This window comes from Bombus impatiens, unplaced genomic scaffold (assembly GCF_000188095.3).
Source record: "Bombus impatiens unplaced genomic scaffold, BIMP_2.2 scf_0317, whole genome shotgun sequence".
Classification (NCBI taxonomy): Eukaryota; Metazoa; Arthropoda; class Insecta; order Hymenoptera; family Apidae; genus Bombus; species Bombus impatiens.
Window position 1 is genome coordinate 1493656 of NT_176736.1, and position 16178 is coordinate 1509833.

A 16178-nucleotide genomic window follows, 5' to 3' on the forward strand; every position below is an offset into this window, starting at 1 on the left:
GGAGAGATCCCGGCCCGGGGCCCCATTGCCCCTGGGGTCTCTCCATGTTGTCCTTGTATAATACGTAGGGCGCGCCAGTATCTGGAATCAGACAAGTCGAACGAACCTTTATCGATGCGTGCTCGTGAAAAGTAACAAGCGTCCGTTTTACTTTTGTCGTTGTGCTCTCTAACGGGAGTTCGTTCCGAGGGGACTGCTAATTAAACGTTTTTTGGTTCCTTGATTGTAACAGTTGATCGTAAAATACCTCTAATATTATTACAACAAAGAGATTAGTAAGATTCTTTCGTTTAATTACCAAGCAGTAAAGGGAGAGACGCTCGACGTACGTAAAAGGTGTACGCGTAATCCTATTAATTTCTCAACGTTAACGACCCGGTATATTAGATCAGTAACGGAAGCGTGGCCATATTCTTAACACGCGCCATGGCTGGTTACTAGCAACGAATGTGTGGTATTCGATTCGTCACGCTCGTAAAATTTCAACCCGAGACGATCGCTTTATATGTAGTACGCGGCAAAGTGGAAACACCCTCCCTCTGCCTCTAATTAAGAATCGTTCGGACGTTTCGCGCGCGGCCAAGTCGATTTGTTGGCGAAGAAACTGCCTGGTTCACGAGCAACCCTGCTTTATCGCGTCGCATTTAATCAGTCCACGATCTGTACGCAGTTAAACTCGCGTTTCTTCACCGCGTGTTCGGCAAACAACTTTTAGAGAGAGCAAAGCGAAACATTGTATCAGAGATCGACGGTGTGTGCACACTTTCTAGCACGTCGAATCGACCACGTTCCTGGTCACGCATGGTCAGATACGTCCGGTTCGAGCTTCGCAAGTTCAACGGCTGTTATGCAGGTCGGATGCACGCGGGGATACACGTCCGCGCGAATGATTTATGAAGTGTTCCACTGTATCTGCGATGTCGAATCTCCCTACCCTTCTGTGCGCGCAAAAAACTCTGCCGTCTCCGCTGTACGTATCTCTCTCCGTCGTTTCTTCGCGCCAACCAGAGTATTCCATCCTTCTCGCCTCGTGGGCGTCGCTAGTTTTCGAATACACCGGGAAAAAGAGCGAGTGTATCGATAGTTTACGCGGAATACGAGAAATGACAAACGAACTGTATGGAAATAGAAAAGCTCTGGATCTATCGTCCGAACGAACGAAGCTGTTTAGTGAAAAGTAGATAAACGAAAGAAAACTGGTACATCGACTCTTACATCATTCTATAGCGTTACATACGTGTGATTGACTACGATTCCCAGAGATACACGCTATAACAAACGATAAAGTTGATCTAAGGTTAGCTTAGAATTTGCCTGCTCTGTCTACTTATTCTCTCTAATTCTACCAACTTTACTTCTGCTCGATCAACCTATGCATGCCGTTCTACTATCTTTCTTAAGAAATTTCAAAGTACATGAACTACCAAAGTAATTTCGAATTCAAGTCCAATCATCTCTCGATCAAAACTAAGTTTCTATCCCTTCTCGGCGGGGGGAAAAAAAAATAAAGTAGCGATCGTAGAGGGGACAAGAGGGGTAAGGGCTCTGTCCGTGGAAGGAAGAGCGAGGCAGAGGTTATAATCGTGGCCCCGTAAATGGCATCGCGGCGGGCGACACGCGTCCGCTGCAATCGCGGCTATCACGTACAGTCGCATTACAAGGAGGAAAACAACGGTTCCGCGGCACATCTCGCGATTATGGAATTCGCATTATGCAACGTTACACAAAGTGTGTGTCCGTTTTATCGGATTAATTACCTCGCTCTTTATTCCATTCTTTCGTTTATCCGCGCGGCCGTGCTAACGCCGCCCGCTTCTACCATACGCGGATGCTACTCGCGCGCCTCTTTCAGCCCGTCTTTTGTTTTTGCGTCGGGGATGACGCATCGACGGATTATCTTCGCTGCTCGGGTCCGTTTATTAATATCGAGCCACGCTTTCTTGCGTACACGGCCTCTCTCCTCTTTCTCCCTCTCCCTTTCTCCACTCACGTTTATTCGTGTCATTTCTTTTCCTTCACTTTTTTTTTCTTCGTCGCTTTTTTTCGTCGTTCCCCTGTCCGCCCCTGGTCCCACGCGATCAAAAGGAAAGACACACGTATCGCCGTAGCACCAGTGGCTTTTGTTGCTCGTTCCCGGACGATACGTTTCAGCGGCGGTGACAAGTGTTATTGAACCTCCCAGCGGAAAAAGATACGACGTCGCGCGGACAGCCAGACCGCGAGCGCTAATTGTTGCAATAACGTCGCGGGAAACGAACTGCCGGCGTATTACAAGAATTTTCAACGAGCCTCGCTGCGAATGCCTGAGATTTTAGGAAAGATGAATTCGAACGTGAAACTTGGACGAGCCGTTTGAAATGGCACCCGATAGAATTTGATATGGAAAGACGTTGGAAAGATTCTTATCGACAGGCCACTCTACACTCTGCAAGCTTTATTCGATATTCAATTTCGAAATCGTGGAAGTATCGAATATTGAAGAATTATCGAATGAAAATATTTTACGCGGGACGTGTACGTATCTAAAGGTAACGAGAATTATATTTTACAAACGTTAAAGGGTATCATCGTCGATCCATGACGACTTGGCCATTAACGTGGAATCGTGGCCGATTCCACGGATCCAGCGATTAATCCAAATTGTACGTGCAACCATGCTTTCTCTGTCTTTCCGTCTCTATCTGAAAACGATGCCTTTTTCCCTGGGCGCAAATGAAAGGAACGAGTTTGCCGCTGTTCATCACGCTCGATTGTTATATATGTCTTCTGATACGGCTGCTTGGCAGCTGATGTACGCTCGCGATCACGGAATCTGCTGCTCGAGGATCGATCTGATTTATGTTTGAACGCCGAGGAATGCCTGGAAAGCTGGAAAACGTTGCTACGTTCGAGCGATATTTTGGCAAGGAAATTTTAATTTCGATGCATTCTCACAGTCATGTCAATACGAAGAATCGTTTTAATTCGGCATAGAAAAATGAAGCGTTACGAAACGTTCGTTAAATTCGATCAGGTTTTCAGATTTAATGGATCATTCGTCAAGTAACATTATATCAAACGAACGAGTCTGATTTTCCATACCTCGCACCTTTTTAATCATGTTTTCGATCCCGTAAAACGCAACGGCGATTTAATCCATCCCCTCTATCCTATCAAATATTCACCTCAAACGGTGCGCCATTTTCGCACGGATTTACCTCGTAAACATATGTATATAAAGTCCTCCTCCGCGCTGTTACGTAGTCTCCATTTAGTCTCGCTCGAGTTTCTTTCACGAACGAAAAGAAAAGCAGCGAAAAGAGAGAAAAGACGAAAAGAAAAAGAACAATTGTCGTAAACGCGATCATTGATTCGTACCGATGAAGTTGGAGCTGCAACGGGACGACTTGAAAGATTGGCGAGAGGCAAGAAACGATGCCCAGCAACGATTCATTTTTTTCCCTTCCACCCCTTTTCCATCTTTTTTTCGCTTCCTTATCGCGCGACGTCAGGATTGATCGCCTGCATCTACATAACATTATCGCTTATTTATTCCGCCGGCTGTTACTGAAACGGTCTCCCGTATCATTAATTACGTTAATGAGTTTGCACGAATATACACACGAGTCGATACACGTGTGTGCATGCATGTATATAAATATACCTATGTATTTACACCGGTGTCTCGTAATCAATAAACAAGTCGCGCGATTTGCATTGAGGAGACGCGAGTCGGAAATAGGAATCGCGAGGACGCAAAACGAAAGATTTGTGACTCTTCTCCCTCCTTTTTCATTCTTCGTTCGGGTGCGACTTTCGAAACGACTCCTCCGATTACTATACACGTATGGAATTTCGTTTCTTTAAAGTTTGAATTTGGCAGGCAAACAATCTTGTCAAAGATGAACAAATTTTCTATAAATTACCTACGTTCAATGTCAAGAATGTGTCTAGTAAAAATATCAGAAACTTCTTCTTGGTTCGTCATGAATAATTAAAATATTCCTTGTATTTGTAATACTTTTATAGAGTTTCGAGCTTACAATCTATAAGAGATTTTGCTGCCAATGTAAATTTAATAGTTCCAGACGATTGAACGAATTTTCTATTTCAGCCAGATAATTTTTTGTTTCATAAACGACTGTAAAATATATTACAAAATAAGGAAAGTGTAACGATTTTGAGAACTAACAAATAATTTCGTGAATTAATTTGTATGACTCAGGAACGATCGAGTTGATTGATCGTTGGGAAAATGTACAGAATGGTATGGAAATTATATCAATTAAATATACATATTAATGTTTCGAAGAAATTGTTTACATGCATAATATATCGACAACGCGTCGACACTTTTGGCTATCGAGAAGTGACGTACCGCGCGTGTTTTTAGACGCGATAAAACTCTCAGATAACGGACAACAAAGTCGACGAAGAAGAAGAAGAAAACTATCCGGTGGAAATGTCTATCGAAACAATAAACTGGCAACGCCGATAAATCCGCTGATTTTCTGTTCCAATCGAATATCTCTACTAGCGTTAATCCGATCTTAATGCTCGTCTTTTAAGGTAAACGGTATATACGTGGATTTATCAGAATATTCGTCTTCGATAACCATGACTTTGAATTCTTTATCTGAATCCACGTTTGCATAATTCATTTCATACGTCGTGATATCTCATGCGATTCCAGGAAACTACGAGAGACTCGTAAGAGTGGATAATCGCGTTGAAAAATCTTATATGCTCTCGCGTGTGCCATAATAGAAATATTATTAGAAAACTCTAAATGGCTTTATACTAAACTTCTTCCGCGTCGTTTCATAAACTATCAAACATTTCCAAAGAAATTCTCTAACATAGGATAATTATTTTAAAGAATCCTATATACCGCATTTACATATATTATGAAAATCAAAGGGGAATAACATGTCGGTAGAAAATTAACGACACAGTATTTGTACAGTAGCCGGATTTTATATTATATTTCTCCGGCATCGGATGTTTCGCAAGAGGCGTTTCTCGATCCGCAGCCAGTTCTCATTAGCAACATCCATTCGAGCGATACTTCATTGAGCGGAACGGTCTCTCGTCTAACGGGAAACAGGTTGCTCGGCATTTTTCCCGAATTTTCAGATAAGCCGTAAGCAAGATAGTGACGGTGAGTTGGAGCACGACGACATTGGCGGCGAACGGGGCCGTGCAATTTTAAACGAGGCGCCTTCCGCCACGCAGTTGCCGCGGCCGCCTTGCCGAAGGTTGATATACAGATTTCGCGGTGAAGGTCGGTTTACAATATCCGGTATCCGAGGCTCTCGGTATTTCGCGGTTATATCTATCGTGCTTTCTCTCCGCGAGCACGCCTTCTACGCGATACATCAGACTGCGCAAAAATAATTGCCCCGACCACCACGGAAAGTACGAATTCATCCGGTTTTTTCTGGTCGTCGAATGGCGAGACGAAAACGACAGGCCAACCGTGTTCCGTGGCTTCGTCGTACTCTCCATCTGATACCGAACGTTTTCAACTAATTAACGTTAACGCCGAAGGATACGGTCTGCCACGAAGATTCGATGATTACTGGAGATTAGAGGGCCGCGTGTACGAAGAATGATATACGAGGTGAAAGACGGCTGATGTAAAAGAAAGGTACAGATTATGAGACAACGATTGTTCGAGCAGGTGATGGTATTTCGAAGCCACTTCACGGTCTGAGGGTAATCAATTGTCGTGCTTCAGCAACCCTTTGCTTTCACGGCAAGGATAACATTCTTTCATCCTGTTGCTATATGAGGTATGCTTTGACGTCACGTCAGCGAATAATTTAACTGGGCTTTCGTCTTGTTATAGGCTGTTTTAATCGCTCGGGTATCCTGGTGCGCAGTTAAATATTTACACGCGATTCAAAATCTACGTTTCCCCCTTTCCTATTAGCTAACGTTGTTATTTTTCGACGAGCAAAAAGTCCTTTATCGACTCTCTAGTCGCAAGATTCGCGTTATATCGTTAGATCATCTCTGGATAACGTTATATCCACTCAAACAGTCTGCTAATATTTGCGACGCTTCAAAAATCTCGCTCTCGATTGAGCATGTTTATGGAAATTCAAATTTTTATTAACACACAATTTGTTTCGCCCGTTAAATATCAGTAAAAATACTTTTTCGATATTTTCTACATTCTTCCGTATCATACGCATTCTATATATCTTCGTCCATTGATTATAATCGTACGCTTTGACAATTTAAATTTGTGAAATGGACATCAACGGAGATTATAAAAAAAAAAAAAAAAAAACACGTCATTCCCCTGAACGTTCGGTAAAAAAATTCATCGAGAAACTCACGGGATAGTAAAAGTACGTTCTGCGATAAAAATAAGTAGCTCTTTAAATTGTATTACCAAACGACAGGATACGACGTTTCTCGTCCACGTACCTAGATACACGAACGACGTCGTTTTCGTTTTAGTTAACATCCGGAGAAACAGGATTCTCATAACTCGAATCCAAGTTTCCTTTAATATTTTCCGCTTGTAAACGGCTGTCACTTCGCGCGTCTGACCCGGTACGGTCCGAATCTGCTTGATCCGCTCGACTCCCGTTCCACGTTCAGGAAACAGGAACAGTACCTGTTGTACGGAATCGCGAGGTTTTTTGTAAGGGACAATCAAAAAGAAACGCGCACGTCCACGCTGGGGAATCCCCCACGCCCTAGGACCGGTCTCGCGGTCTCTGAATGACGTTTTGGCGTGCAACCGGTTTGCCGGCGAAGGAATTTCTACGAAATTAAACGTCCGCGATAAAAATATGGCCTGGCTTCGGCTGTTTCGCCGATAAATTAGAAGACCCCCGCTCTAGATCCTCGTATAAATAAATATCAAACCGGACTGCCATGCTGGCGTCGATCGTCGTAAATATCGAGTCACGACGGGGAATGTCACTGGTGTCGTAAGTTCCGTGAAAATCGTGGAAAAGAAACTTTCATAGTTGCGCAACGATCATTATAAATCTTTTCTTCGAAACCGCGGCCCGTCTGTGAATTCTTCAGAATAATAGAATCACATACGGAAGATCGGAACGAGCGCCGGCTCTGCAAGCTACATCGGTTCGTCGTATCGTACTTTCAACAAATATTTTGCAAATTCTAACAAATCCGTATATACTGATTTAGCAGAGTTTGAATAGTACATTTTGGGAAAAGAAACGTTCAAATATTTCTTACAAACCTCGAAAGGAGGCGTGTTCTGTAACATTCGTACGCTTATCGTTCAGCTTTCTTTCGATCGACTGATCCCAACTGCAACTTATCTCAGTCTGTCGTTTCGCTATTGTCGTCCTCGCAACGAGATACACACGCAACGAGAGTGTATTAAAACCTCTGACAATTTAACTTATATACGTACGCAACTATTTGCCTCTAATATCGATACCGGAGTTCCTTTCAAAGAGTTGAAGATTTTCCGGATAAAAAGGAATCGTTTGAAACTAATAGATTCGAACAGGTCTCTCCCCTTCCTACAAGATGTTCCAAGGTTAATACACATGTTAAACGATGACGGGTGAACCATCGAAAGGAACAAGGGACACGTCTCGAGGAACACGTTTACGATTGAGTTTTACAATACGATACAAACGGCGTGGCAAGGCTCGCGTATGCTAATGATCGTCGACAAGGCGGATCACGAGATGTATCGATGGTTGATCCACGAAGGCAGCCAAGCCAGGCATTATCACGGCGAGTGAAAGTTCCGCTACGTCGTTATTCATGGCGAAATGCGTTCCACTTCTTTTTTTCGGTGTGGCTCGCGCGAAGGGAACGCTCGCGCGCGCGCTCGTTCCTGGAACGAGGAACGTAAAGCGATTGAATCGGTCGTTAGAGTTACCCGGAGCTCTGGAGAAAAAGCTCTCGTCTGTTCGCTGCGTACGAGGCGTAGACAAAACACGAGGCGGCTCCGCAACTTTATTGTCGAGGAAAGCCCGGTAACACGCCATTACGTCGCGTTATTGGAGGACTCCGTTGACGGTTCTATCGTAAAGAACCCACTGTTTCCTCCGCGCTTCTCGATCGACGTTTACGCATGTAAATAAGTCGCGACGATTGCTCTGTTTAGTTAATTCTCGCTTTCTCGTTGAGCTTCGCTATTCGCGTTTCAGCTGAGTCGATTCGAGCGAGTGTAAGTTATTAAATTTTTGTACGTTATTAACAGTCGGACTATTGGAGTAAAACAGGCCAGTTCGTTATCTTTCGTAAGAATTCCTATCGTTATTTATTGTCTTATCATTCTCTCGATATGTTCGTTCGTCTCGATCGAACTTCATAAAGGAGACGACAAGAACCGCGAAATCTTGAATCAGTTGGCTGTAATATGAATTTGATGGTTTAGATCGATGGTAGAGCAATCTGGAAAAGATTTCAGTGCGTGGCTCTTTGTTTTCGAGAAATTAATCGAGAAATTGTGCTCTTGGTGAGGCAGTTTTTTATGTTCCAAGTGTTTTTGCTACAATTTCCAACCGCAAAAGTGTAAAGATATGGAGAAATGGTAATTTAAAATTCATCAAAATAAATTGCCAAGATTTATTATCAAGAAAAACATAATACCGATGTTACGAGAATTTATAAAGACATGGAAAAAAATGTATAAATTTCCTTGGAAACAAAGGGCCATGTACTCTGATCCATTCGGCACTGTTTCACCGTCAACCTACAGCATCGAATGTACGCTCGAGCCATTCGAGATTTCGCAGTTCTTGCCATCTCCTTGTTAGTCATAGCTAGTTCTACGAAAACTAGAATCATACGCGGTACGACATATTTTAAGCCGCTAGTTTAACAAAAGGATACTTGGAACGAAAATTTTATCGGTGTTAAGTATCGTGACGATCGATTCGCGTTACCTTCTGTATATAATGTTAAAACGTGTATAACATATTTCTGAAGACTGCAGCGAGATGTGAAATAATATTTTTGGAAAAACCATAGAAGATCGATCGCTCGATACAGACTTCTCTCGTCTCTCCATTTCCTTGAAGCATCTCTCGAAATAAGTCAACCCCGGCGGCATCGAATCGCCCGAGACAGGGTTAACTTAAAACGTCCCGTGGGACGGTTCTTTCTCGTTCAATTAAATTTTCAGATGGTGTTGATCGCGGCCTGTTTGCGCATCGGGAGTCAATAGCTTGTCTACAGTGAGAAAAGAAGGGTCTGAACGCGCGCAGCCAGCCACGATGACAACGAAATAAAACGATTATTTGTCTACGTCGCGCCATTATTTCGTTCAGTTTTTACGTGGGAAATCGGCGGTATTAACCGATTCTTCTATGCGAACGGCCAACGTAAACCGGATGATTCTTTAACGAGATTTCGATCGGGAACGCAGCAGCATTCGAGGCGCATTAATATTTCGCCGCGTTTCATTGATTTTGCAAATTGCGCCCGCATCCAGACCGAACAGACAGGAGAGTCAGGGAATCTGTCCTTTTTCCCGACCGTTCTCTTCCTTGTCCCTCCCTTTTCCTCCCCCCTTTTTTCCCTACTCTTTTTGTTTTAATCAGCCTTTTAATCGAATCCCCGTGTCAATACGCTGTACCAACGATTCGACACAAATTCGGCACAGTTTTTCCAGTCTGTTAACGATCATTGAATTATCGAGCGACGATTCGTTCCGATTCCCGCCTTATAAATTCGAAATCACCGCTAATGAAGCGACACCGAAATAGGGGCAACAGCGACAAATAAAATCAGCAGAGGGAAAAAAAAAATATAAAACGACGGCCCCGAGAATAGTCGATTTAGAGGTCGACGGTATTTTTCGCGGCAACGCAAAGGTCGTGCCGCAGTTAGCCACAATCTTTCGGCGAATAGACGCTCGTAGCGGTGCGGTTAACAAGATGAATTGGACAGTGAAACGAGGCGAGCTGTTCAGCACACACGACGAATTGCTATGAATTCACGATAAAAAATTCCGTCTTAGAAGCGTGAACAATGCTTTTCTTTCTCGTACTCCTTACGATTCAAACATCTACATACTTTCACGGCGAATTTCACCAAACATCGAGCGAATTTTCCATAAAACGCAAAACCGAACAATACCGTTTAATTGTAATTTTTCACTGGTTCGAAGTTCGTTCTCGAAACTCTCCATGGAAAATACTGAGCCGATAAGACGAGCTATCGAGGATACTCGCACTCACGCATGATACGCGGTTGTCGGCTTATCGCCGAGTCGACCGCGGCGACAATAAGGTTTTTCCTCTCATCCATCCTCCCTTCTACGCTTAATCGTTCATCCAGGAAGATTTCCGCGCGTTCCTGTCGCCAAAGTGCACTTCGCCGCAACGAAGTTTCGAAAATACTTATTTCAAACGAAATTTATTCTTCGTCGTCTACACAACGCTCAACCCACTGTTATTCTTCGCAGAACGCTTTTCTTCGATGCTCGTAATCTTGTTTAGGGTGGCATTACACATTTCTGTGCGTCGTAATATTAGAAATATATTACTTAGGATAATTAGAAGATCGTTGTATACAGTTTATGTGTACCGGCACTTCATACATCTACCATTTCTATATTTCCTACAGCTTTTGTTCCATTTGCTATTAAAAATATAGATCCGTCGAATTCTACACATTCGTTGCAATGTCGCAAAGAATGCAAAGCTCGATACGAACGAGTATACAATTTTACGCTATTAAAAATATAAAGCTACCAATTGTATCGTGTCACCGTTGCGAAATCGCAACAATGTCCAATCCCTTTGCGATCTGTATCAGCCGTGAGACGTCAAATTGTATCGCCTAACTGTTAGAAAATCGTCACAACGTGCATCGTCCGTACCGACAATCAGCCTAAACCTATTCATCTCGGAACACCTATCCTCCGTAAGAGACTTTCTTTTTCAAGATCATTTCCTGAATTTTCGATAAACTTTTATACGTGTGGCAGCGGAATTGGCACAGTTCGATCGCGAGATAGTGTCTCGCAGCGAAGCAAGAGGAAGAAGCAAAGGAAAGGGCCAGAATTTTCTAGTTCGTCGAACTCTGTTGTTTCTTGCGGATCTTTTTACAGATCTTTCGATCGTGCTCGTTCTACTCGCGCTTTGTCCAACGAACAACCGGAAGGAACACTTGGCTCGACACTTGTGTCAACGGAATCGCGCGGTTCGCGGAGGAATCTCTAGGAAAGAAACGGAATGGCTAATTACGCGAGAGACGCGTTCAAAGATTTCCTCCGTATTCAGGGAATATGAATTCTTAATCTGCATCTTTTTTTTCGAAAGAGAAGACGTTGCCTCTATTGTTTCGTTCGTTCGTTCCTTTCCTTCCCGACGGGAACGGTCCTTTATTGTAATTCGAGGTTTCAACTTTCCTTCCTTCCTTCCTTCCTTTGCTTTTTCGCTGAAAAATCATTTCCCTTCGAATTTAATAACGTCCTTGCTCAAAAAAAAAGGACTGTCACGTCTTTCCTTGGACACGATCAAGTACGTCATTAGTGTTATTTATACATTAGCATTGCGGACATTTTTAAATATTTTATATAATACATTCACGAGTATGTATGTTATTACAGGTGTTTAAATAATCATGGATCAGTGGTTTCGACAGTTTGAAGAGACGATAGATTACTCGTTCGCAAATTACAAATATCCATTGTAAATTGATTTATCAATGGCAACGAGGCAGTTACTTATCACTTTAACCGAACTTTTGTACACCGAGAGAACAATCGGCTTATGAATAATTCGCGATATAATTACATCGATCTTGACGAAAGCTACACCTGCAACCCGCAGATTGGACGTGCCCGATGCCCTTTCCGTCTATGGTACAGTTATGTTGTCAGCCTGCCAAGTTCATTGAATGCTGAAGGCTAAAGCGCGATAATTGCCGATCGGGGACAAAATGAATCTTCGTTCGATTTAGCAAACTATATTACGAACGTAAACTATTTACGCGTGGTGAAAAGCATATAAAAAGAGCGAGAGGCTGTTGGGAAAATTGGCAAGCTAAGAACAAGCGATAACAATTGTTCGGAGCATACGGAGTCTGGAAAGTATCGTCGAATGCACTGTCGATTGTCAGTGATAATATTTTATTGCCATATAGTACAATGGAAGAAGCAACACAGCAGCCGCAGAACAGATTCTTGAGGGTGTACGAAACGAAAACGGTGAGGATAGGAGGATTTTCGAATTCGATTTCCCGCCAAGACAAGGAGATCCGGAATCGCTCGAGTGGCTCGTCACAATGTAAGAAGCGTCCCATTTGACACAGCCGCCCGCCTCGACGATATCATTGAACCCGAAAAAGAGAAGAAAAAGGGGAAAAAGAAGGAGAAAGAAAAACGAACGAGACCGCGTCCCGTTGCTTTACAAAGGGCTTCCAGATGGGGATGAAAGACGGGTGACTCGTGAGAAGGAGGAAGAGGAGACGAGAAAAACGGGGAAAGCTAAGAGAAGGAAGAGAAGAGGAGAAGAAAAACGAGAACGAGAACGAAAACGAAAACGTAAACGAGTGATGGAAAAAGAGTGGCGGGATGACGAGAGAGTGTCTTCGAATTCGATTTTATGCCCCGACAGAGAAATTTCGTGGCGCCCCGGGTACAGTTATTATCGTAGCCCGTCCGAAAGGAAGGAAATCATGTGCTCGGCGAGTGGTCATTGATTTTTCGGAAATGACTGCGCGATTACGACGGTAGAAGGCGTCTTTACGATTTGTTTTGGCGGCGAGGAGCGCGTAAAGAGAGACGTAGAGGAAGGAAAACGCCACACAACGAGCACACGCGTGCACATGTACGTAGAGATACACACGTACGTACGTATATACATATAAAGGGGGGGGGGGTGGAAAAGGGAGAACGTGGCTGAGGGGAACAGAGAGTGGAACGGAGAGAGCGAGAGAGCACCAGGGACAGAAAGAGAAAGAAGGAAATGGCTCGTGGTTACGCATGCGCGCTTTTTTCGTCAGACAGCATTTTTAAAGATTTTTCCTCCCGTAGCAGCTTGCAGATTTAAGTCGCCAGGTCGATCCCGTCGATTCTCGAATGCCCCGAACACCGCCTGCCTGCACTTCGTTACGACGCGCGCCGCCCATTGCAATTCCCCTCGAATATTTTATTTCCCTTTTTCATTCATCTTTCGCGTTTCTAACAAAATTTTTTTTTACATATATATTTTTTCTCTGTCCGGCCGTCTTAATTTCTTCGACAGATATTCAGAGGAACGAGGGTGTTGGACGGGTAAATTTTTCGCGAAGGCGTGGGATTCCGATACTGCGAGTACCGCGTCTCGAAAGGCTCTTTCACCGGCGAACGAAAGTCGTTTTGCTACAAACGCTGGATAGGAAGGATAAAGGTATCGCAGACTGATGTTTTTCTGCGATTGCTACAGACACGATAGACTCGAATGGTAGACGTCTCGTTTCCACGACAGACATGTGACTGACCGATCGATTTGTACGAAGTAGGACCGAATGGGATGTTTTAGAATTTAGATAGGGACAGGTATCGACGAATGCATAATCCGACGTGTCTAACGGAATTGTATAACTCGTGTTTGAACAGTTGTTCGAAGGCAACGCTGCTGGAAGTTGCGAACGGTGTCAATGATCAGATACTAATGGTTAGACAGTTTGCTTTCTTTGTTCAGCAACTCGTGCCACTGCCGATTTACTCGAATCCATTTCACTCGAATATGATTTTCGTGACATTCGATCCGTTTGCTTTTTCATCTGATCGTTCGTTTCTCTCTCTTCTTTTTTCTTTTTTCCTGTCAAAGCGAAGATGCCAGAAAAAGATCAAGAGATGAAACTGTCGGAACGGATTTTCCACCGGTTTTTCCGCGAATAAATGAAAATTATTTCGGGTCAAATAGATTTAAACTGAACAGCAAGGTTAAACGTTTCCCTCTTGTGCGTTCCACTTGAACCAGTTACAACTTTCGACGGACGCATTATTCGGAAAAATTGTTCGGGCGAGATTCGTTCGGTTTAATATGAAATTTCACGTAGCTTTCCCGGTGTTTAAATGCTGGCGGATAATTTTGCGTCTCTTAACGCCGGACAAACCGCGATCCATTACGTTGTTTGTAATTATTCAATTACCGCTTTCCAACAGTTCGGAAACTTTATCGACTTTATCACGGTGCTTCGCTCGGATCGATCTGGAAAAAAATAAACGGCTGCGAGAAGTTCAAGTCCAGGGTAAAGAAAGCAAACTTCGTTGCGGCCAATAGCATCACTTTGAACCACTGTTCGAATAGCTTTACCCTCGTTTCCTTCGATTCGAATTAATTCGCAGAAACACACTTGAAAGTCAATCTGGAATTGAAAGGGACACGCTATCGTACGAAGCGACAAGACTACCTACATTAATCAAATCTCCCTCTTTTATTCCAATAAAGACGTAAACCTGCGACACCTCTAATTTTATATCACTCAAAGACGTTTCAAATTATTCCACATCTATAAACCCTGTTATCAGTTATCAATTAGAAACTTATAATTAGTTTCTTCTTTATCAAGCGACGTAGACCTTTTCTTTTTTTCGAAAAAAGCTTGTTAAATCGAATCGTTTCTCTAATTAAAACTATTACTAGAAGTACGAAAAACGATAGTATCCGTTAAATAGCTAATTTGTAACAAATCGAAACAACAAACTTCTATAATTCATTGAACAGTAAATATCGCTAGCATCATTAAATAAAATTAACATATAAAATATTCACAACGACGACTATTCGACGTGCGGAGAAACTCGTTTTATATATTTTAGCAGTTGCTGGCCTTTTTTCATAGTTGAATCGTTTCGAATCCACCCAAAAGAAAGTTGATACGATTAAATGTAAAATATCCGATAATTTTGCGGAGATTTTTTAAATTTCCATCGAATCAAGCTCAGTGGCGAAAATCGGGCAATATCTAGAATATTTCTGGTCTCGAAAGCGCTCGCTTAATTGAGCGAGTGAAAGCGAGTTCGCGGGCTCAGAGTGAAGGCGCTGTCTCGATATGCGTACAATAAAAAAAAATATCGGATGCTGCGACCAAGGAGAAAACTCGATCCGCGTGATATTAGACGCGTGTTCTGCATCCGCCGACAAATTATTGGTCCGGCGTGGCATCGAGGATATTGCCCGTATTCCTCTCGACGTCCGCCGCTTTCTCGCCGCGAAGGGGAGGAAGAACACTCGGAGGAACACTGTTTTCGCAAGTCGCAGCGACGGACAGAACGCGGTAGCCGCGGTGTAACGCTCATGAAAACTTTATGAGAAGATTAAGGTCAGTTTATCGTGGGCCACAGCTTCGTCGACCAAATTCGACGACTCTAACTTGCTCTTATCGCAACTTTCTCACGATTTAACCAGCAATCGTATAAACCATCGACGGTGCTCGACGATCGACGTCGTTCCTTTAACTCTCGTCTTTGATCGCAGCAGAATCACATTCCGAGAGACGCGTTATAGGAGAACGAAAAACAAAGAACTGCTTTTAGAAGTCGAAAGAAGATTCATCGATGTGTTTGCGGGAAACGAAGACGCTGTAGTTCGAAATCAACTACTAATCCTCTGAAAATTCTACTAAATGGAATAATCATTCTCTAATTAAAATATAGAAAACCACGATATAAGTAACTAAACTAAAGAAGTTTACCTTCAAAGAAATTTACTTTGAGTGAAAGAATTATATTGAGATATTTTAAACGTTTTCAGAACACTCACACATACACACACACACATAAGATAACGAGTCGCTCAATTTCTATTTGAAAATTAATTTGAAGCGTATAGAGGTAAAGTGGTACAAATGAAAATATATCTGTCATTCTTACGTTATGATTTCTTAAGTAATTATATATTTATGCAAGCCTTAAATATTCGAATATTCAAAGCTACTGCTGTCAAACGAGATAACATTAAAATATACCTAATATATATATCGAGAATCTTCCATGTAAAAAATTCAAGCTGAAGTTAGAGTTCAAATCGAACTTTATCGCGAATATATTCTATCTTTATCGAATCGAATCTGTAATCCCTGTCACGTGTGCGATTTGACGTTACGAGACAGCAGATTTTGAGAAATTTGCGCCTGAAATAGGACCTCGATAGAGAGATTTGTACACATATTTCCAAACGTTAGAATGCATTACTATACAGATATACATATTCAAAAAAAAAAAAAAAAAAAAAAAAAAAACACGTGTA

General features: G+C 42.6%; 1 protein-coding gene across 1 annotated transcript in view; it reads right to left on the minus strand.

Moving 5' to 3' along the window:
- The window catches only part of LOC100747165 (zinc finger protein 14 homolog), a 28271-nt gene that overhangs the window by 4489 nt on the left and 7604 nt on the right, over positions 1–16178 (minus strand). The window contains exon 2 of the mRNA XM_012384891.1: positions 17–81. Within this exon, the coding sequence (XP_012240314.1) occupies positions 17–81 (65 nt within the window). The remainder of the gene's footprint in view (positions 1–16; positions 82–16178) is intronic.